The following is a 23769-nucleotide window of genomic DNA, read 5'->3' as shown; positions in this document are numbered from 1 at the left end:
AAAAAAAAGGAAAAAATTCCATGCTGCTGATTTTGTACAAGGGCCTTCTTAATTAAAGCTCAACAACAAGATGGTATATTATTTTTGTAGAATGCTTCTGAGACACCAAGTCAACTGAACTAATGCAGGTAAAAATACACGTGAAGAATGTCCATTCAGGTTAGCTCAGGGTATCTGGAACCAGAACTCCAGAGCTGCCCACAAGGAGGGAACACATCTGACGGACCACCATGTACCGCATAAGGCATGAACTTCTGTTTGTCCAGGTTTGCAGACATTCAGGACCAACCTGAGGGGGCTTTTGAAATGAGACTTTGAAGGACCAGGCTTAAGAAAAAATGAAGGCGCTATTAAATCTTAAAGCTCTAAGAATTCCTCATATCCCGCTAATTGCTGGACGTTTCAATTTGGATGCTATACTCACATAGCAAAGTCAAAATAGTGAAAACCAAATTTAGAATCTTCTTCTCAAAGTCAGTTCTTTTCATGGATGTCTATTTTTGTCAATTGTGGTACCACTCCAAGTTATTTGGGCTTCAAAATTTGAAGTCATTTCAAACTTATTTCTCTTCCTTATTCTCCACATCCAGTTAAGTCTCCAAACTTTCTTGCTTTTCTTCTTTAATCATTTATTGAATGCTAATTGTGTGCCAGATACTGTGTCTGGCCTTGTGTATATTTGGAATACAAAGAAAATAAGACATGGTGTTGTGCCCTGTAAGGAGCTTACAGTCCAGTGAGAGAGATACACCAATAAGATCATATTCCAGGATAATCTTATTAGAGAAATAATAAATTCAGGGTGTCATGGAAAGACACAAGATGGCCAGTGAGATTCCCTGAAGAGTTGTGAAGTGGAAAAGGGGCTGCTGTGGGTCAAGAGAGCTGTTATACAGAGTGAAGTAAGCCAGAAAGAAAAACACCAATACAGTATACTAACGCATGTATATGGAATTTAGAAAGATGGTAACAATAACCCTGTATACGAGACAGCAAAAGAGACACTGATGTATAGAACAGTCTTTTGGACTCTGTGGGAGAGGGAGAGGGTGGGATGATTTGGGAGAATGGCATTGAAATATGTATAATATCATATATGAAACGAGTCGCCAGTCCAGGTTCGGTGCACAATACCGGATGCTTGGGGCTGGTACACTGGGACGACCCAGAGGGATGGTATGGGGAGGGAGGAGGGAGGAGGGTGCAGGATGGGGAACACATGTATACCTGTGGCGGATTCATTTTGATATATGGCAAAACCAATACAATATTGTAAAGTTAAAGGATAAAATTAAAAAAAGAAGAGGGCTGCATGTACAAATGCCTGGTATGAGAGTGCACAACTTATTTGGGCAACTGCAAGCACTGGAGGTGGGAAGGGAAGGGGACATGAGCATTAGGATCAGATCCTGGAGGCCCTTTCACATTCAGGTCCAGGTCAAGTCCAGGTCAAGAAGCCTGGACTTCCGCCTATTCACAGAAAAATTTTAACTTGGACAGGGAACATGATCAGATGTGTTTTTCGTAAATACCAGGCAGAAGTTTGTCTAAGGGCTTGAGCAATAATACTGGCAGTGTGAGACGAAGAGAAAGGGGCAAATACAGCTGAAAATGAAAGGACATGATAGTTGACTGGTGTGGAGGGGTACACGTGGGGAAAGTCCATGATGACTTCCAGGTTTCTAGCCTGGACCACTAGTGCTTGGAATATAGCATGGGAACACATTTTAAACAACCATTTCTTCCTTCCTGTTTCCAGTTTACCATGAAGTCCAGGGTCTTTTTATTTCATGCTGAGACTTTCAGAAGGGAAGAAGGTCAAAACAGGCTTCAGTGTCCATCCAACCTCACATCACAGATAATTCATCATTCTAAAACATTCTTTGATTATATAATTCCCTTTTCCAAAAATGTTCAACAGTTTTTTACCACTTATGTGAGGAAATCTAAATATCTAAGTTTGGCATTTAAGGCCCTCTTCAATTAGGCTAGAGCCAGTATGCCTATCTCACCACTTTGCTAAACTGAAACGTCCACTCTGGGCAGCCGGCCTGACCCACTCTGCTCTGAGTGTGCCGTGTGCATTCTTGCCTTAGTGCCATTTCTCATGCTGTTTATCTCTCCTGGAAAACCACCTCTCCCAACTTTGCTATCTGAATACAGGTTATTCTTTAAGGTCCAGCTAATAACTCACCTCTTTCAAAAAGCCTTCTCTGATAGCTAAATCCCTTACTGATCTTTGTACTATATTTAGTTTATGTGTATTACATATGCCATTGTACCATGGATTTCCTTTTATTTCTCTGGCACCTAAAGGGCAGGCAAAGTTATAGCTCTTTTTTTTTTTTTTTTTCCTTTAGCACTAGAAACAGTGACTTTCATACTGAAGATTCTTAAAAAATGTTTGTGATCTGACCAACAGATATCCACTTAACTGATTCCATTTGTGATTATTAAAGCCATAGAACACTCTTTAAAGTTATTTTCCTTATCATTCTTCAGCATGCTTAAGGCTCCCAAAGTTAAATAAATACACGTTTCAGAAAGAGATCAGTGAAACAGGTGCTGATGGGAACCATCTCTTATGATTTGAACATGAGTGGGATGTTCAAAAAGCAGGGAGGTCTTTGGAAAATAGTGTTTTCATGAAGAAAGGATAGCAGCACTATGTACAAACTGCACAGATATACCAGATGAGAGATTCTGAGAGGGTGAAGTTAAGTCAGGTATGGCCTTTTGGTATTAGAAGCATGCAACAGAAAGAAAAGATGAATTATGATGTTCAGCCAGTGCTAGAGGCTGGTGAACTTCATTCGCCAGGAGAAAAAGACATAATAAAAGTCACGAAAACTGGAGAAAGAAGGTAAACATAGCTATTCTAAACTATCTTCCAGAGCTCTTAAGATGAAATGTTGTTTTGTTAATGAACAAATGACACTTTGACATGAAAAGGTAAGAAGTAAAGCATATAAAAGTTGGAGCAATATTACCGATTCTGAGAGGAGTTCTGTCACAAAGTTGGTAATCTAGGAACTCAAAACGAAATGCTATGGAGCAATCTCTTTCCCCTAAAAATGTCTTGACTGTAGCAGAAACAGTTGTCAAAGAATAGAGAGGAAATGGGCAGCAGAACAGGGAAGGGAGGGGGATCAGAGGCAGGGGAACAAAAGCCTGGTGAGGAGTTCACACTCAAAACACTCAGAAGAGGGCTCAGAAACCTCCACCCCATGAGCACTGGGACAGGAGGAAAATTATTTACTGTTATGCTGTGACTTTTGTATTTGACTTTCCCCACAAGATTATATAGAGCCTATTACTGGGGTAAGTCAGCATGTGTATGTATATGCTGCTGCTAAGTCGCTTCAGTCGTGTCTGACTCTGTGCAACCCCATAGACGTCTGGCAGCCCGCCAGGTTCCCCCGTCCCTGAGATTCTCCAGGCAAGAACACTGGAGTGGGTGTTTTAATTCTGTTATTTTTTTTTGTACTTGAAAGTCTTAATATGCTAAAGTTGGACCCAGGTCACTAAGCAAAGAGTACAATTTGTAAAAAATTATAAAAATAAACACATGTCTTCTTCAAGGTAAGTGTGGTAATTCAAACCATCATGCTTAGTTGCTTAGTCTCCCAAAATAGCCCTACTTGGTGCTCCTTTAAAGCACCCTGGTTTTTAAAAGGCATTTTGAGCGCGCAAGAGAGGAGCTGCCACTAGAGGGCACTCCAGTCATTATAGTATCTGGCCAGAAAATAGAAAAAAAGACCTTACACTTATCTATTCATAGGATTTTTTTTCTTTTTTTTAATGGAAAAAAGACAGGGACAGTTGCTCATGCTATATATTTCATAAGCAGTTTCCTGCAGTAATGGAAAATGAGGACTTGTGCTTCATGTCCTTTTTCCCCCTTTTGACTTTGCAGAAATCTCTCTTCCTTGGAGATAAAGTGAAAATGGGAAAAGGCAATGGCACCCCACTCCAGTACTCTTGCCTGGAAAATCTCATGGACGGAGGAACCTGGTGGGCTGCTGTCCATGGGGTCGCTAAGAGTCGGACACGACTGAGCAACTTCACTTTCACTTTTCTCTTTTATGCATTGGAGAAGGAAATGGCAACCCACCCCAGTGTTCTTGCCTGGAGAATCCCAGGGACGGGAGCCTGGTGGGCTGCCGTCTATGGGGTCGCACAGAGTCGGACACGACTGAAGTGACTTAGCAGCAAAGTGAAAATGATTCATCTCAATAAAGAAATACAGCTGTTGTGGATGCTGCTGCTCTATCCACCAACATAAATGTCCACTCTATCTCAGTGACACAGTCTTAGGGCCAAAAAAACCTGGCTGTTACTATCCTTAACATTATAAAGTTAATTGTAGGTAAACAAGTTGATTACTAGTTTTCTTCTGCCACAGTCAGCTTCAGGCTCACCCAGACAGGGTCCTCGCATAGTGAAAATAACTTAGAATGCAAGCCCTTGTCTCTGGCTCTAATCATTTATAGAATGAGCTACTTCCTATTATTTATTTATTTTTGAAATCTCCCAGGTTGTTCAAACTTTTATCTGAAACAATCACAACTCACTCTTGCTGCTTTCCCAGACTGTTAGAGGGGTTTTGCCAACAATGTTGAATTCAGGGGCTGAAGATACCCTGACAAGAGCTGTGTAACATCCCTGTTCTCTCTACCCTTTGTTCACACTCTACCTGAGGCCTTTTTTAGGGCCTGTCACCTACCCAGGGGAGAGAAGGTAGCTGAAAGCCAGAACATTACACATTTCAAGTTCTTCAATTCTGCTACTGTTATATGCTGCTTTAAAATAACAACAATAGTAACTAATAATAGACAAGCAGACCACCCGGCTGAAGTCCTGGCTTTACTGGTGGGGAAAGGAGAGGGAATCCTAGGCCTTCAGCTCTATTTTCTTCCCTCTGGTTTTAGGTGCCACAATAGCCAGAATGGAAAATACCATTTTTTTTTTTTAAACTGGCTTACTTCTGCCTAATTAGTGCTTTTTTTGCTAATCCTGGACTCCAAGAAATTATTGTGCTTTTATTATTGCTTAACCATACACTGGAAAAAACCTCATTTTTTAGACTTCTATCCAGCTGTGTCCTATTTGCAGTAGGAGAGAGGGAATGGTGACCATGGCCCTGACTTCTGGAGGGTCATTCCACTAGTGTATAAGGAGTGATTCTCCCATGGCCACTGCAGTCCTTGGGATCTGAACAACTTAGAACTATTCCCTGCAACAGAATGATCAAAATTCACCTGGAAAGCATGAGGCACTTATAGCTTTTGGCTCTGGTGTGAACTCGTGGTCTTATTTCTCCTCATCACTTTGTTGTCGTGCAGTCACTTAGTCGTATCCGACTCTTTGCGGCTCCATGGACTGCAGCATGCCAGGTTGCCCTGTCCTTCACCGTCTCCCAGAGCTTGCTCAAACTCATGTCCACCGAGTTAGTGATGCCATCTATCTCATCCTCTGTCGTCCCCTTCTCCTCCTACCTTCAGTCATTCCCAGCATCAGGGTCTTTTCCAGTGAGTTGGTTCTTTGCATGACGTGGCCAAAGTATTGGAGATTCAGCTTCAGCATCAGTCCTTCCAATGAAGATTCAGGATTGATTTCCTTTAGGACTGATTAGTTTGATCTCCTTGCAGTCCAAGGGACTCTCAAGAGTCTTCTCCAACACCACAGTTCAAAAGCATCAATTCTTTGTCAGTCACCTTTCTTTATGGTCCAACTCTCACATCCATACAACCATTGGAAACATCACAGCTTTGACTAGAGGGACTTTTGTTGGCAAAGTAATGTCTCTGCTTTTTAATATGCTCTCTAGGTTTGTCATAGCTTTTCTTCCAAGCAGCGAGCGTCTTTTAATTTCATGGCTGTAGTCACCATCTGCAGTGATTTTGGAGTCCAAGAAAATAGTCTGTCACTGTTTCCATTGTTTCCCTGTCTATTTGCTATGAAGTGATGGGACTGGATGCCATGATTTTTGTTTTTTGAATGTTCAGTTTTAAGCCAGCTTTTCCACTCTCCTGTTTCACTTTCATCAAGGGGCTCTTGAGTTCCTCTTCACTTTTTGTCATAAGGGTGGTGTAATCTACATATCTGAGCTATTGATGTTTCTCCCAAATCTTAATTTAAGCTTGTGCTTCATCCAACCTGGCATTTCCCATGATGTACTCTGCATAAAAGTTAAATAAGCAGGGTGACAATATACAGCCTTGACATATCCTTTCTCAGTTTGGAACCAGTCTGTTGTTCCATGTCAGGTTCTAACTGCTGCTTCTTGACCTGCATACAGATTTCTCAAGAGGCAGGTAAGGGTCTGGTATTCCTATCTCTTTAAGAATTTTTCGCAGTTGGTTGTGATCCACACAGTCAAAGGCTTTAGTATAGTCAATGAAGCAGATGTTTTTCTGGAATTCTCTAGCTTTTTCTATAATCCAACAGATGTTGGCAATTTGATCTCTGGTTCCTCTGTCTTTTCTAAATCCAGCTTGAACATCTGGAAGTTCACAATTCACGTACTGTTGAAGCCTAGCTTGGAATATTTTGAGCATTAATTTGCTAGCGTGTGAGATGAGTCCAATTGTGTGGTAGTTTGAACATTCTTTGGCATTGCCTTTCTTTGGGATTGGAATGAAAACTGACCTTTTCTAGTCCTGTGGCCACTGCTGAGTTTTCCAAATTTGCTGGCATACTGAGTGCATCACTTTAACAGCATCATCTTTTATGATTTGAAATAGCTCAGCTGGAATTTCAACACCTCCACTAGTTTTGTTTGTAGTGATGCTTCCTAAGGCCCACTTGACCTCACACTCCAGTATGTTTGGCTCTAGGTGAGTGATCACACCATCGTGGTTATCTGGGTCATAAAGATCTTTTCTGTGTAGTTCTTCTGCTACCTCTTCTTAATATCTTCTGTTTCTGTTAGGTCTATACTGTTTTTGTCCTTTATTGTGCCCATCCTTGCATGAAATGTTCCCTGGTATCTCTAACTTTCTTAAAGAGATCTCTAGTCTTTCCTATTCCTGATCACTTTAGTTCTATTGTAGTGCAAGAAGAACTTGGTGAACTCAACTTGTGGCTAGATTTTTCAAAATAAGAATATAGTTATTAATCACTTATGTTCTCAAGCATTTTACTAGTAAGGGCTTTGAGGTGGCAGGAAAGGATTAGGGAGGCCTTACAAATAGCTGTGAAAAGAAGAGAAGTGAAAAGCAAAGGAGAAAAGGAAAGATATAAACATCTGAATGCAGAGTTCCAAAGAATAGCAAGAAGAGATAAGAAAGCCTTCTTCAGCAATCAATGCAAAGAAACAGAGGAAAACAACAGAATGGGAAAGACTAGGGATCTCTTCAAGAAAATCAGAGATACCAAAGGAACATTTCATGCAAAGATGAGCTCGATAAAGGACAGAGATGGTATGGACCTAACAGAAGCAGAAGATATTAAGAAGAGATGGCAAGAATACACAGAAGAACTGTACAAAAAAGATCTTCACGACCCAGATAATCACGATGGTGTGATCACTGACCTAGAGCCAGACATCCTGGAATGTGAAGTCAAGTGGGACTTAGAAAGCAGCGCTACAAACAAAGCTAGTGGAGGTGATGGAATTCCAGTTGAGCTATTCCAAATCCTGAAAGACGATGCTGTGAAAGTGCTGCACTCAATATGCCAGCAAATTTGGAAAACTCAGCAGTGGCCACAGGACTGGAAAAGGTCAGTTTTCATTCCAATCCCAAAGAAAGGCAATGCCAAAGAATGCTCAAACTACCGCACAATTGCACTCATCTCACATGCTAGTAAAGTAATGCTCAAAATTCTCCAAGCCAGGCTTCAGCAATATGTGAACCATGAACTTCCAGATGTTCAAGCTGGTTTTAGAAAAGGCAGAGGAACCAGAGATCAAATTGCCAATATCTGCTGGATCATGGAAAAAGCAAGAGAGTTCCAGAAAAACATCTATTTCTGCTTTATTGACTATGCCAAAGCCTTTGACTGTGTGGATCACAATAAACTGTGGAAAATTCTTCAAGAAATGGGAATACCAGACCACCTGATCTGCCTCTTGAGAAATTTGTATGCAGGTCAGGAAGCAACAGTTAGAACTCGACATGGAACAACAGACTGGTTCCAAATAGGAAAAGGAGTTCGTGAAGGCTGTATATTGTCACCCTGTTTATTTACCTTATATACAGAGTACATCATGAGAAATGCTGGACTGGAAGAAACACAAATTGGAATCAAGATTGCTGGGAGAAATACCAATAACCTCAGATGTGCAGATGACACCACCCTTATGGCAGAAAGTGAAGAGGAACTCAAAAGCCTCTTGATGAAAGTGAAAGTGGAGAGTGAAAAAGTTGGCTTAAAGCTCAACATTCAGAAAACCAAGATCATGGCATCCAGTCCCACCACTTCATGGGAAACAGATGGGGAAACAGTGGAAACAATGTCAGACTTTATTTTTTTGGGCTCCAAAATCACTACAGATGGTGACTGCAGCCATGAAATTAAAAGACGCTTACTCCTTGGAAGGAAAGTTGTGACCAACCTAGATAGCATATTCAAAAGCAGAGACATTACTCTGCCAACAAAGGTTCATCTAGTCAAGGCTATGGTTTTTCCTGTGGTCATGTATGGATGTGAGAGTTGGACTGTGAAGAAGGCTGAGCACCGAAGAATTGATGCTTTTGAACTGTGGTGTTGGAGAAGACTCTTGAGAATCCCTTGGACTGCAAGGAGATCCAACCAGTCCCTTCTGAAGGAGATCAGCCCTGAGATTTCTTTGGAAGGAATGATGCTAAAGCTGAAACTCCAGTACTTTGGCCACCTCATATGAAGAGTTGATTCATTGGAAAAGATTCTGGTGCTGGGAGGGACTGGGGGCAGGAGGAGAAGAGGACGACAGAGGATGAGATGGCTGGATGGCATCACTGACTTGATGGACGTGAGTCTGAGTGAACTCCGGGAGTTGGTGATGGACAGGGAGGCCTGGCGTGCTGCCTCCAGAATGCCAGACTCATGGGGTCGCAAAGAGTTGGACATGACTGAGCGACTGATCTGATCTGATCTGATCTGAAGTTGAGTTTTGCTGCTATTATATGCTGATTTTAAATAACAGTGATGATAGTGATGGCAGGTGAACAGCATTTCCCAGTAGTTCATCAGGAAGGGTATCCAGCCCAGAAAGTAAGAGCAACATACTTAGAGAAGGCTGATCGGTTAAAAGAGGTAGAAGGGGCAAGCTATAACATTCCCTTAAATTGTGCATAAATATATCAATAAATAATTTCTAAAGAAAGAAGGCAGAAAAAAGAAAAGAGAGAAGCAAGTTGGATTTAAATTCAAGAGAACTTGTCAGGATATTAAAATCCAGGAGTATCTTTATAAATATACTAACCCTTTGTTCCTTAACTGGAGCTTTCAAAAAGTAATGACTAAAATCTATTAGAATTCAGTTATTTTTTAAAAGAAAGATCTTTTTTTATTTTCGGCCATGCAGCACGTGGGAATCCTAACTCTCGACCAGGGATGGAACCAGAGCCCCCTGGGTTAGAAGCACAGAGTCTTAACCACTGGACCACCAGGGAAGTCCCAGAATTCAGTTATTTTTAATAAATCAACTGGATACAATTCTAAATTGGATCAGATGAGAATGAAAGCATGTGACACGTATGATTTGCTCCCCTTAAAGGAACATTTATGTCACTGCTATAAGAGTCCAATCCTAAGACTCAAATTGTTAACAAGTGAAACTAAGAAACTATCAAATAGTTATTAAACAAGTAGTTTTGGAGATCTGCTTTAACGATCAGAGACATGTAAGATAAAGGCTTAGGGAAAGAATTTGTTTGTGGGCATAAAAAGTTGTCAATCATTGAATTTTACTTGCTGAAACAAAGGGTAAGAGGGAAATTAACGAATGAGTAAAATTAGTGTCCTTTATAAAGCATGTCACGAGGACCAGATAATTCCTTGCCCAGCCCGAGTAGCTGCTCTCTTACTTACTTTCTCCATATGGTGATGAATGACTGTGCTGACACAAATCCTGTCCTCTCTCCCCCTGCAGCCCTGAACATGGGGGCTTTCCAATAAAGAGGACAGCCGCAGGCCTGCAAATAAAACACAAATGCAGTGTGAGCCAAGGCGCAGTGAAGAGATGGCATGGCCATAGAAAGGGCCTTTGTGGCTTTTACCCTTCAGGCCACAGTGGACAGAAGGGGACCTGGGGGAGCAAAACTGGGATGGAGCAGATACATCAGCTGGGGCAGATTCAGCGATCAGGGGGAAAACAATACAAGAGGATGACATGTGTCACGAAGAAGATGAATATCCATCTGCCTTTTCTTAAAGTACATTTATAGTGATGTTTCTTTCCCGTAAATTTTATAGTTAAAGCAACCAATCTCCCTCCCTTCCTACCACTCTTACATCACGTACTTTCTACTTTTAGAAAGAAAAATAAGTGACTGAATGTCATGGTTGTGTAAATGGCCTCCCTTCCTATGGGAGAAAAATAGAGCCACCTTTACTACCCAGTCACTTGGTATCAATACGCTCTCTCTCTCCTTTTCTCCTTTGCTTACTGTGTTATTAGGCCCCAGGTTCAAGGAGAAACTGAAAAGCCTGGACTGTTTTAGAAAACAGCTATAAATCTATTTAAATGGTTACAATTCAGGTGAAAAATGGGAGGCAAAAATTAAAATGCTATCATTTATTTATATATCAGAACATATCACCAATGACAACATATTATAACAGCCTTAGAAAGAACTAAAATACAACATCCTAAAAGGTAATGATTTTCTTCTCAATAAAAAACCTTTTTCTTCCAATTAAGAAAAATGTACACCTGTGGTGGATTCATGTCAAGGTATGGCAAAACCAATACAATATTGTAAAGAAATTAGCCTCCAATTAAAATAAATGAATTTATATTAAAAATAATAAGAAGAAAGAAAAATTATTCTTATCCTTTTATAAGAAATAATTCATACCAAATTTACCTGCTTTTTTTTCTAGAGGGAAAATTCTTCCAAATATTAATATCTAAATATTAGCAGAAAAATAATCTCCACATGTTCCCAATTTTGTATACACACATAAAACGTATTCCCAAATCAGAAGCTCTTCAAAGAGTCACATCTTATTACTGGATAAAGATATTCTTAATAGATATAGGACTATTGAGTCTTATTCTACAAAGGGAAGCTTCTCCTCTGGTAGATGACTAGGTGTGAATCCATATTAGGCTGAGGTGAAACTGCTCCTGATGTGGGGCCTCTGTGCATAGGGGATCCTACAGAAGCCTGAACAGTACTTCATCTGAGATTAGTTATGCTGAGAGAATGCCCAGGACTGCTGGGTTCATGTCAGAGATGAGGACATGGATGATGAGATTCAAGCCAAGGGCGGTAAGTAAGTACAGGGCAGCAATAAGAGATTGCTTCTGCCAGGGCCACCCAATCACATTCTGCAAGTAGGGTGGAATTTAAAATTTCCTAAGTCCAGAGGTCAAATACCTCCACTGAGGTCAAGAATGAGGGAAAGGTGTTGCTTAGCAACCAAATGGATTTTGTTTATTGTGTAAATTATGATTGCCAAGGTACAAAGATCACAATTAATATACTTTGGGTGGTTACTGTCAAATCCACTTTCCCCAATCCCAAGCCTCCCTTTCATGAGGAATGGTAGTATGCCAAGAAAATGCTCTTATATGTGATAGGCTATTGGCAACTGCCTGGAAAATTAAAAGAACAGCTTGAATTATGGAGGTGGTGGTGCAGAGCCACAAAAAGAGAGAGAAAATAGAGAGAGAGACTGGGTGGGACTGGCTTGCCAAAGTACTTGAAGCTCCCAACATTAGAGTCACTACAGATTTTTCAGAATTGGAAGGGATCAGGAATCGTCTAGCTCATCCTTGGGAAGTGGTCACCAGCTCAGCTGAAACACGTTCAGGGCCTGTGCACTTACCATCCTGTGGGACTACGTCCACTATTAAACCACTTTCATTTCCTTGGATTATGATTTTTATTCAGAAGACTTTGTTAAAATGTACATGTCAGCTCATAAAGAGTAGCAAATCACTGGGATTAACATTTACAAATTTATTATGGAGAACAGTGTGGAGATTCCTTAAAAAACTGGAAATAGAACTGCCATATGACCCAGCAATCCAACTGCTGGGCATACACACTGAGGAAACCAGAATTGAAAGAGACATGTGTACCCCAATCTTCATCACAGCACTGTTTATAATAGCCAGGACATGGAAGCAACCTAGATGTCCATCAGCAGACAAATGGATAAGAAAACTGTGGTACATGTACACAATGGAGTATTACTCAGCCATTAAAAAGAATGCATTTGAATCAGTTCTAATGAGGTGGATGAAACTGGAGCCTATTATACAGAGTGAAGTAAGCCAGAAAGAAAAACACCAATACAGTATACTAACACATATTTATGGAATCTAGAAAGATGGTAACGATAACTCTGTATGTGAGACAGCAAAAGAGTATAGAACAGTTGTACAGAACAGTCTTATGGACTCTGTGGGAGAGGGCGAGGGTGGGATGATTTGGGAGAATGGCATTGAAACATGTATATTATCATATGTGAAACGAATCGCCAGTCCAGGTTTGATGCATGAGACACGGTGCTCAGGGCTGGTGCACTGGGATGACCCAGAGAGATGCGATGGGGAAGGAGGTGGGAGGGGGGTTCAGGATGGGAACACATGTACACCCCTGGTGGATTCATGTCAATGTATGGCAAAACCAATACAATATTGTAAAGTAATTAGCTTCCAATTAAAATAAATAAAGTAATATAAAAAAACACAAAAACAAATTTATTATAACCCAAAGGCAGAAACCTAAGAGATATGGTACTGAGTAGATACATTTTGAAGTGGGTGTGAAAGGACTGACCTATTTTTCTTGTAGTGGGACACCCCGAGTAGTCAAGGGTTGAGCAGCATGAAGGTATCAAGCCCTTGGAGAAAATACTAAATGCAAAAACGAGAAGGGCAGTGGATGGCAAGGGCTGCAGATATTACACTTTGACTGTCTTTTAAAAATGTAGGTATTTCTCTGGTGGTCCAGTGGTTATGAATCCATCTTCCAACGTAGGGGACTTGGGTTTGACCCCTGGCTGGGAAAATAAGATCTCACATGATGTGGGGCAACCAAGCCCACGCACCACAATGAAAGAAGCCCCCATGTGCGACAACTAGGGAAAGCCTGCATGCCCCAAGGAAGACCCTGCACAGCCAAAATAAAATAAGTTAATAAATAAAAACTGCTCTGAAATCAGAGAAAATAAGTATACTTTCCCGCTATTTAAAAAATACATGTATGACTGGCCCGCATCTTCTTAAAAACAGAATTACGATAAAAGGAGCAAGATCAATACAAACCTAAAAAAAGTAAATAATACTAATCTGAGGGCAACAGAATAGAGACTTTTATAACAAAGGAGAGAATAAGCTCATGCCAAGACTCTTCACAAAGTAAAAGACAGGATGACAAGTGAAGAGGTACAGGACATGCTGAAAATGGGTTTAGGAAACAGGCTTAGAGAAGGCAAGTGTCAGTGTTGCTGGAGCCAAGAAAACTTGATTAACACCTATAATTTCATCTAAAAATGACCCAATAATATAAAGAACTAAACGCAAGTTGTCTAATGATATGTAGGAAGAGATGCTCGCCCAATAGTTGCAAGGTTCTTTAACATTTTAAAATGTCTCATGCTTGTTATTTTACTCAGTCCTGACATGACCCCATACAGGAGAGGGCAGGTATTCTTATTTCATTCTGCAGACAAAGAAATAAAGGTACCAAGAGGCTACTTGTAGGCCACAGGCAAGAGGGTTAAGCTGGTGCCATGTCAGCTAGTGAGAAGAGCTGGAGCGCTCTGTACAGTTCAGAAGATAGTTTCATTCTTCTCCCTCAAATTCTCCCTCTACTCCCTCAAGCCTGTAAGAGGCTAAAACTCAGTGGTGCCAAATACTTTCCTTGCTGTTGCTCAGTTTCTGTTCCTATGCTGCTTTTGTCCCTCTTAGATCATTCTCTATTCGTTTCTTCTCCATCACTTCATAAAGCTGTGGAAAAAAATACAAACTACACACTAAGAATTTAATCAGAAATGGAGATCAGTCTCTCCAAGGAGCTAGGACAGTCTGCAGAACAAAGAGTGGTGGAAAGGCTGGTGTAGTGAGTCCTAACAGACTGGCCATAGCTGAGAACAAGTTGGATTACATGGAACTAGCGAACTGGAAGACATGATTAAATAAATTTTTTAAAATAAATGATTTTAAGAATAAAGAGATAAAATCCAATAAAATGAGCTAATATAGTACTTGTGAGGTCATCATACACATATCCTCATCTTACACGCAATGTTAGTTCACTTTGCTACCTAAACTGACAATTAAGGTCTGAGGGCAATGAACACAAATGCTTGGCATCCCTGAATGGAATTTAGAACTATAGTCAAGCACAACTCAGGTTAATCAGGTATGTATGTCTATACTGGCTATTGCGCCACATGATAATTTGGTATAAACAGTAAATTATTATGTAAATGACTGTTACTATGGCTAAACAAGTTTCTATCTTTTTTTATAATTAAAAAATTTAGAGGGTGGGATGATTTGGGAGAATGGCATTGAAACATGTATAATATCATATATGAAACGAGTCGCCAGTCCAGGTTCGATGCACGATACTGGATGCTTGGGGCTGGTGCACTGGGACGACCCAGAGGGATGGTATGGGGAGGGAGGAGGGAGGAGGGTTCAGGATGGGGAACACATGTATACCTGTGGTGGATTCATTTTGATATATGGCAAAACCAATACAGTATTGTAAAGTTAAAAAATAAAATAAAAATTAAAAAAAAATTTATTTTTGGCTGTGCTGGGTCTTTGTTGCTGCGAGCAGGGGCTACTCTCTAGTTGCGGTGCACAGGCTTCTCACTGTGGTAGGCTCTCCTGTTGTGAGCATGGGCTATAGGGCATGTGGTTTCAATAGCTGTGTCTCTCAGGCTCTCAAGCAAAGGCTAAATAGTTTTGGCACACAGGCTTAGATGCTCTGCAGCACGCGGGACCTTCCCGGATCGGGGATAGAACCTGTATATTGGCAGGCGGATTCTTTACCCCTGAGCCACCAGGGAAGACCCAGTTTTCTCTTTTTAAACTTCTCTATGTTGTCAGCTATAACACTGGCAGTTTTTCCTGATGCCACCTACAGATAGATCCTCACTGTCTGTGAACAGGAAAGTCCTCCCTCTGACTCCCCAGCACCAACCCCTTCCCTGACCTGACTACACTCTTTCCTACACTCCCTGTGACCACGTGGAGTCCTCAGGCTCCCTGCTGTCCTCTGACTGTGCGTTCACTGTGGAGTGCTGGCGGGCCGCTGAGCCACAGCCAGGGAGGGCTGCCATGAGCCAGGCGGGAGCACCAGAGCAGGAGGGTGGAGGCAGCATGCAGGAAAGCTCCTCAGGCAGGGGCTGGGAATATTCAAGAGGAAGAAGGTTGACCTGAGACCTTCAAGACAGAGCAGGCTGCAGGTCTCTGACAGTGAGGCACTGATCCCTTGGATTGGCTCTCCAGATATGGGGAGCCCAGCACAGCACAAGGAAATACCACGGTGCTCAATCTGCAGTTTCTCCCGCTTGTTTGCTCAAACTTGTTCAAGAAGCCTCCTGTCTCTCTTACGCAAACCATTGCCATGTTAGACACACCCTGTTTGGCATTTATGTGATTAACATGTTATCTTCAAATGCAGATTTAATTCATCTCTGCTAAATTCTCTCTCTTGGATTTAGGTTCAACATTCCAGCCCATTCAGATAATTTACCACCTTGATTCATAATAAAATAGTCATCTCTCAAAGCATGGGGTAAAAAATTGCAAATGCCCTGAAGAGCTTATAATTTATTTGAGTGGACACTGCTTAGTAGGAGTGGCTGATTTTACATTAGCCCACTTCAGGGGAGATAAGGTAGAAACAGCATGATGCAGGAGTCAGAGGACATGTCTCTTGACATGTACAAACTGTGACCTCAGGTACATACTTGTGGGATATCAGTTTCCTCATGTTGCAATAGAGTGGAAATAGGTGAGATCTTATTTCTAGAATGAAAGAGTTAGTTTTTCACTAGAAACACCTAAGGTGTCAACAAGAAAGCAAGACTGGGGGATGATGAAAAAAGGAGTAAAAAAAATAAAGAATTCTTTTTCATTTTCTTGAAAATCACTCTACTTACAAATTAACAGCAGTAACAAATGTTCTGGGGTTAGAAGTAGGAAAGCAGAGGGGGCATGACAGGGCAGAGCCTTAGAGAATGGTGATGTGGGAGTGGACAGTAGAAGTCCATTTTGGAGGGGAGAAGCATGAAAGCCCAGATGTAGAGGCAGGCACAGGTGGTCAGGCGGATACAAGGAATAGTAGTGTGGATTTTACCCACAAAAGTGGTAGTTTTCAAACTTTTAAATATGCTTCCTGAAGACAGAGATAGTGTTCCGAGTAGAAGGGTGCATGGGGCCTTGGGAACTCCCTCTTGGTGTCTCCTTGCCCACATGCAGCCCTTACCCTGCTAACCCCTCTGTCTCTTGAAGCACAGCTGGAGACCACTGCTAAATCCTGAGGTTGGATCTGACTCTTCAGAATAGTGTATGTGCATGACCAAAACAGAACCCAAACGAAACAAAGCATCCTATAGTTCAGGGGTCCCCAAACCCTGGTACTGGTCCTTAGCCTGTTAGGAACTGGGCTGCACAGCAGGTGGTAAGCAGCAGGCAGGCAAAATTTCATCTGCGGCTCCCCACCACTTGTGTTACTGCCTAAACCATCCCTCCCTCACCCCCTTGTTCCATGGAAAAATTGTCTTCTGTATGAAATCGGTCCCTGGTGCCAAACAGGTTGGGGACTGCTGCTATAGATGGTAGGAATCCTTGCATTTTGCTGAGCTGGGGAATGACATGAACAAATATAAACTGGTGGTTATGCTCAGTATTAACTGTTCTAGGAGGAGGCTGGAAGTGCAGAATCCAGTTACCGAAGGTGCTACAGTAGTCCAAGGGTTAGGGACTAAGAGCTCAAATTAGAAGCAGCTGGATGTATTGAAAAGTATCAAAGACTTGCAATAACAAATCCATCTATTTCTGAGAAGAATCCCAGCATTGAGTTCGCCTAATAGTTCCTTGTCTGGCTTCAGGGCAAGGAATTATGATCAACGAATGAGAATAAAAAAAGAGATTTGTATTCAACAAGGGGATTTTTTCTAACAAGTAAAGCTATTTAATGATGGAACAGGCTGCTTGGCAACGGAGTGAGTCTCCTGTCACTGAAGGCACTCAAGCAGGAAATTTATGTTTTGGTGATGCCATGAATGAAATTCCCATATTAAATGGGAGGTTGGACTGGGAGACCACTAGGGTTTTTTTCAAATTGTACCACAGCTAATATATCAGTATCAAATATATTTTTTTCAATGTGGAAAAAAAACCCTTCTATACATGCTTCAAAATAGAGAGCAAGGAGGCAGTAAAGAGAGGGAGATTGGGATAGCTAGAAAAAGTGAGATTATACATCATTTAGTAGTTACATTACCTTTGCAATTTTTCCCATTTCATAAACATCTGCTTTCTGATCTTCAATATCCATGAAAGCAGCTTCAATTCTGCTTAGAGTTTGTTCATGATTACTGCAGGCATCAGGGAGTCCTTCAGGAAAGTAGAACCGTGGAATGTTGATGGATAATGTTGCACTCACAACATTATTCACGTGAGGAACAGGGGAGGGAGGTCGGGGGCTACTTGGAAAGGGGGCTGGAGGTGGAAGTGGTGTTCCAGGTTTCTTTTCTGGTTTATTTTGAATCTGTAAGGAAAATATGAGACACAAGAATTCTAAACAGTATGTATGACTAGAAAATCCTCACCAGTAATAGGAAGTTAAATAGAAGCAGTATAGATGAAGAGCTCACTCTACTCGAGGGGGCAGGCATGCTCTGAGGGAATGCTTTTCTACACTGAATCAATCAATATATTACTTATCTGCCAATACCTGAATTTACACAGATCTGTGCTTAAAAAGTCCTACAGTATGTTTTCCACGAGGATGTGGAAGAGTGATGTCAGCTGATATATTAAAGGATCTCCAGGTGAATTCTCAGTCTGTTGGACCTGGATTAGTAAATTCTTCTTGGAGACTGTTTTTGGTCTTTCTGTACATTTTGACCTGTCCTTCAACAGGCAGATAGAATGAGTTCCCTTTAAATATGTAGATCTAAAATATATTGTGTGTGTGGGTCCTTCTACCTTTTTCCTTGGTTTGGCTTTATCTAGGTAGAATCATTCCAAGTGTCTGAGCAGAGAAAGTCTTTGTTAAGAAAATTAAAGCATTTTAGTTTTAGAATATCTTCTCCCAGGCTCATTTACTTTCAACCAGGGGCATGCCATTTTTTCTGAGATGCACATTTCTCTCATTCCTGGTAGACCCCAATAGGCAAAGATCATGGTTATTAACTTCACCATGGCCAAACCCTCTTTACAGTTTATTAATTCATTAATAGTTTATATCATCCCTTTTCCCAAAAAGGACCTGAGGTGGTAAACCATAAAGAGACACAGAAAGGACAGTATAAAAAAGTGGGGGCAATGGGGAGACTAATATTATCCATGATTTAGGGAAAGGGGTGGGGAGATACATTACTATTCAGGTAAAAGTTCAGTTTACCAATGAAGACTAAATTTAGTTCTGAGATTCCTAGCAGAAAAAGCAAAAAAGATTTCATGAAGATTTTCAGAGATTAATTTCTATTCTTAATTTTGACTAAATTATCTATCAAAGCTCATGAGCATGGTACTATTAGATGCTACATAAAGTATGAAAAATGGATATGACTGTTGACTAGCTAAATTTATTTTAAATTCCCTGTGAACTCAAAATATTACTCCACTGTTCATCTTTCTTAAACTATGTCCTAACGCCATTCCTAAAGTCTGAACAATGGTTTATCAGTACGAAGCAGATCTGAATGTCATATTCCCTTCTGACATGTGGACTTATAATGTGCTTTTTAAATTCAGGGTAAAATTTTTAGCTACCTTTGAAAAGCATGAGTATTACAGGAAGATAGGCTTCATTCACATAAATATGTGATAAGTATGATTTAATCTCCTACTTTTGTTAAACATGGCCCATTTTTCATGTTAATATCTGACATTAACACAGAGTAGAGTCTGCTCATATATTAACACTATTAAGGATATGAAGGTCGGTTGTCACACCAAGACTTTACTGCAGTACAAGGATATTACCCATATAAAGCAATAGTCAAGGAAGAAGTGGCAGAGGGAAGTGATGCCAATGAAATACGAAAAACTTAACAAAAAACAGTGATGGGTTACTAGCTCTGTGACCTCAGGACCGTTACTTAACCTTTCAGAATTTCAGTAATAAAATAGATTATAACCCCTTCTTCTTGGAAGGTTGTTGTGAGGATTAAAGGAAATTACAGGATGTAACACAGGGAAACGGCTCAAAGATGCCAAAGGATGGGGTTCTCAAAAGATTAAACATAACGTGGCATGGTCTTTCAGCTTCAATAACAAATAAGATAATAATTTACACTTGTAAGGCAATTTAAAGTTTACACAGTACTTTCAAGTCAACAAACTGATAATCTATTCTAAGTAATATTTCTCTCTGCCTTGGTGCTAAACCCGCAACTATTATTACACAGTCCTATGAGTCAATAACAGAAGAAACCATTCTTAAATTTCTAAAATAAGGCATATAATTCTTCAGCAGTTTACTTAGGTCATTTGTATTAAGTGTCATTTCCTTTCTATTATTCTAAAATTCTAAAGAGATTTGTGAGACTACAAGCATACAATTGTCAAAAGTCTTTTTTGTTTCCCCAAAATGTTGCCCACAGTGTGACAGCCAGGGCAGTTATGGATAACTTCAGGGCAGTTATAACCATAGGATTAAGGCCACAGTCCCAGTGGAGATGCAACTCACTAGTCTAGTGAACACACACTACTGGAGAAGGTTTAGAGCAAGCCTTTCATTGTTTTTGCTTTTGCTTTGACAGAAGTAAGTGACATTCAGAACAAACCCAGGCCATCTGTCAAAGTTTTAATTTGAATAGGAAAATATTCAATTATATAATAGCCTACCTTGCTTTCCTCAGTGTACTTAACGTAGAGCAGTTCACTAATAGGCAAGTATTTATTAATTCACTGTGTAATTCCATATTTAATAAAACTGATATTAACATTTAAAGGGAAAAGAAAAAGAATGCATTTATTCTGAACTTTTCAGGTATACTGATTTACTTTTTACTGAGTTCAATAGGAGACGTATAATTTAATCCTTAAAGGAGTTTAATAAAACTGACACTTTACAACATTACAGACTAAAACAGTAATATAAAGTTTGTCAGATTTACTAAGTTTAGCATCTGCCCACTTTGATAAAACTTTTTCATTCATATCTAGGATTACAAGAGAATTAAAAGAGATAAAGAGAATTAGCTGTGCAAAGCATCTCAGCTCTCCAGAACCTTACAGTATCATTTAGGCAGTCATTCTGGACAGAACCGTAACGCTATTATGTTAGTGTAGCATTTCCAATATTTGACCATTTTTTACCTGTTTTTAAAAAAGCAATTTCACATGGTTCAGTCAAATAATCTGAAATTAGTGTAGGTCAGAATAACTATGAAACTGTGGTTTCTTGCTGGATTCTGGATGCCCATCATGATATGGCTCACAATTTGTACTGTATTCAATGCTAGGCAACTTGTTTCATGAGATACTAGACCTATGGTTGTGAGCAAGTAAGCATGGTCTCTGCAGACAGAAATGACTCAACCTCACAGCTGAGGGAAGACATTCTTTTACAACCCAGAAGTAACTGCCATGCTTTATTACCTATACACAGTATATCATACACACACAACTGCTGATATATGTAAAAATAGTCTTTTCAAAAAACCATGATTATTAGCATCAATATTCCTTTTTAAAAAAGATTACAGATGTATGAATGTTAAAACAAATTTAGTCTACTGATTCAAAGTGCAAACAGGCTTTTAATATGGAAATTCTAATTTCTCAAAGATATTTTTATGAAAAATTCTAAAGTACAAAATATTTGTTAAGTTGTATTTATTGTCTCTAAAACTGGATTCTCTCTCTACAAGAGAAAAATGTGAGTACTGTACTTCAGGTCCAGAAGGTCTATTTTTAAACCTGTTGGAATCTCTCTACAAATAGCTTTCTGGAAATAGCTGAATAGAGGACACAGATTAATTCCTTGATCTAATATCAAGTGAGCTGTAAAATTATTTGTAAGTTAGTTCACTGGGTGGTTTTATTAGTAATAAAAATATTTTAAAAGAAACACCCAAGTTTCAAACCTGTGTCTGCTGAAATGACTTCAGCCGCTTCTTAAACCGTGACGGGAGAACAAAATCACAGCCCCTTGCCAGGAAAGCTAACTCTCCCCTTAAATCCGGGTCCCTTCGTAGAGATGTTTCCTTGATCATCATCTTTGAAAAGTGGATGTTTACTTAGCAACTGTCCAGCACACTTCTGAAGATAGTCAGATTTAATACGTTGTCAGTCTTGTCAGGTAGAAAGGTATTTTTTTCTTCTTTATCTCCCAAAGAAATTAAGTTCAAGCATTGTGCTCTCCCAGCCTCCAGGGACCACAATCCATGCTTGTACTGACATGCAGCTGGTTCCCAAGTAAAGCCTGTGGCTCCCAAGACCTGCTCATAATTTTCAAGTAAGAAACGGGCTGCAATGGGCCTGCTGCTCCGCGTAGGTAGCTTTATGTCAAATTGACCTGCCCATGTAGAGAATACAGAGCCTTCTGGGAAAGGAAGCACCCACTACTCTGCACACCAAAGTTAGAAACATTACAGCTGGACCTAAAAATAGTGACTTCTCAGATAAAGCTAACTTCTTAAACTCAAGAGTATATGAGGTGTCACCCCACATAAAACAGCTCCTGCTCAAGCCAGAAGAGAATGTGTAGAGGATTTTTGATTTTGTTACTTAATATTTTATGACAAAAAAAAAAAAAAACACGCTGCACTTCAAATGTGAAACTATCATTTTAACTATCATTTTAATTTTAAAAAATTTCCTTATTAGGAGGGAAGCAAATATCCAACACCTTCTAGATATATCCACAGGATGTTTGGAGAAAAATATGGAGAAAAACACTTTTATCCTCAAATGGGAATATACAAAGAGATTTGTTATGTCTCAGATTTTAAAATTAAAAAAATTTTCTGGTTTGTTTGCAGAAGACTATCTTAGTGATCAAATATACTTTTCTGAAGTGATTCTAAATCTGGATACATTTGAAAATTTATTGTCAAAGAAAGTGACAGAATTCCAAAAGAAAGCAGATTTAGATGCAGAGAGGTGAATGAAATTTGGCTATAGTAAAGGTACAAAAGATGATCACACAGCAGTGACATAACAGATCTTGAATTTGTGAGACTTGTTTTTCTTAAGAAGCTTTGAAGAATTCTCAGATTTAAAATATATTCTATTATTTTATCATCTATTGAATAGCTGCCTTAATTATTTACAAGTGAATCAAGTACTCAGTCATATTTAATATTCAGAATTCAATATTTATTTTCAATCACCCATATTTAAATCCATATTGATTTTCTACTAATTGAAAGTATAAATCAAATATTACCAAATAAACCCCCTAAACCAAAAAGAACTTATGATTCTCTTCTGCTGAACCTTTGTCTAATTAATGGGAATTAAATTCTTCAGTTTTGACAACATTCTGTAACATGTATATTTGGCTTATATATCTAAATCCATAGTTTTCAAATTTCTTAAGCTGTAGAATTCTCCCCTCATACAAAATCTTACCTGACAGTTTTTAATATATATTCTGATTGAAAGAGGATTACCCTGAAAGCATTGGGCTAATGCTTTAACCTGGGCCTTTCCTTTGTGCCCCCAATTTTCCTCATTTCAGGCTGACTCTTTGAGCTAGGTGGCTTCCCCTACACTCTTGTTTGTAATACTCTAATTCCTCCTTCATTATTTACCTCTAAATTAAAACATTTAATAAGTTTATTATGAATGCAACTGGGTTTTTAGACTTGTGAAATAATGCTTTTTCAATTAAAATCACATCTTTGCTGTATTTCTCCCCTTCCCAATATCAACCTGTGGCTTTGGGGGGTGACTTTTCATCCCCTTCCTGAGAACACTCCTCAAATTATATACACATTAACCATCCTTCAAAATTCAACTCAAATTTTACCTATTTCATAAAGGATTAGCTATTTAAGCCCCCTTACTGCAATTCTCTTAATAAAATACTGTAGAATCTTTCTTGAATGATTCCATTTATTCTCTGGATGAGCCAATGCTCTCTCTTCATTTCATCTATAAAAGAAAACCACCAATGCCCTGGACACACTGATTCATGGCTAACAGTTTAGTTTCTGTTATGCTCTCATGTGTCTTATCTCAGTAGCTGAGTTTAATGCTAAGAGCTAGTTGTACTCATTCCCACTTACTTATACTGGCTGTACTTTTCACAGTAATTATTCAATTCATAAACTAATGAGTGTGGAAAAAAGAGTTGATATTTTTATAATTGAGGGGAAGACTCTAAATTTAATATATAAGACTTAGTAAAGGCAAAAAACTACTGAAATTTTGTCACTGTAAAATTAAATTATTGGTGTGAT

General features: G+C 39.6%; 1 protein-coding gene across 11 annotated transcripts in view; it reads right to left on the bottom strand.

The window, feature by feature from the left end:
- PPP2R3A (protein phosphatase 2 regulatory subunit B''alpha) overlaps nucleotides 1-23769 on the bottom strand; it is a 233838-nt gene that overhangs the window by 127001 nt on the left and 83068 nt on the right. For 9 of the 11 annotated variants that reach the window (XM_086353829.1, XM_086354208.1, XM_086354553.1 and 6 more), the window contains 2 exons: nucleotides 17631-17897; nucleotides 10018-10121 (listed from right to left, as the gene is read on the bottom strand). In XM_086353829.1, coding sequence (XP_086209955.1) covers nucleotides 10018-10121; nucleotides 17631-17897 — 371 coding nt within the window. Of the gene's footprint in view, nucleotides 1-10017; nucleotides 10122-17630; nucleotides 17898-21447; nucleotides 21871-23769 lie in introns of those variants that run through there. The other 2 variants (XM_086354302.1, XM_086354375.1) reach the window with 1 other exon arrangement.

This window comes from Bos grunniens, chromosome 1, assembly GCF_055505025.1.
Source record: "Bos grunniens cultivar Pamir isolate PY7600 chromosome 1, Bosgru_T2T1.0, whole genome shotgun sequence".
NCBI classification, from domain to species: domain Eukaryota; kingdom Metazoa; phylum Chordata; class Mammalia; order Artiodactyla; family Bovidae; genus Bos; species Bos grunniens.
The sequence above is the reverse complement of the archived record's forward strand: the minus strand, read 5'-3'. Positions and strand labels throughout refer to the sequence as shown.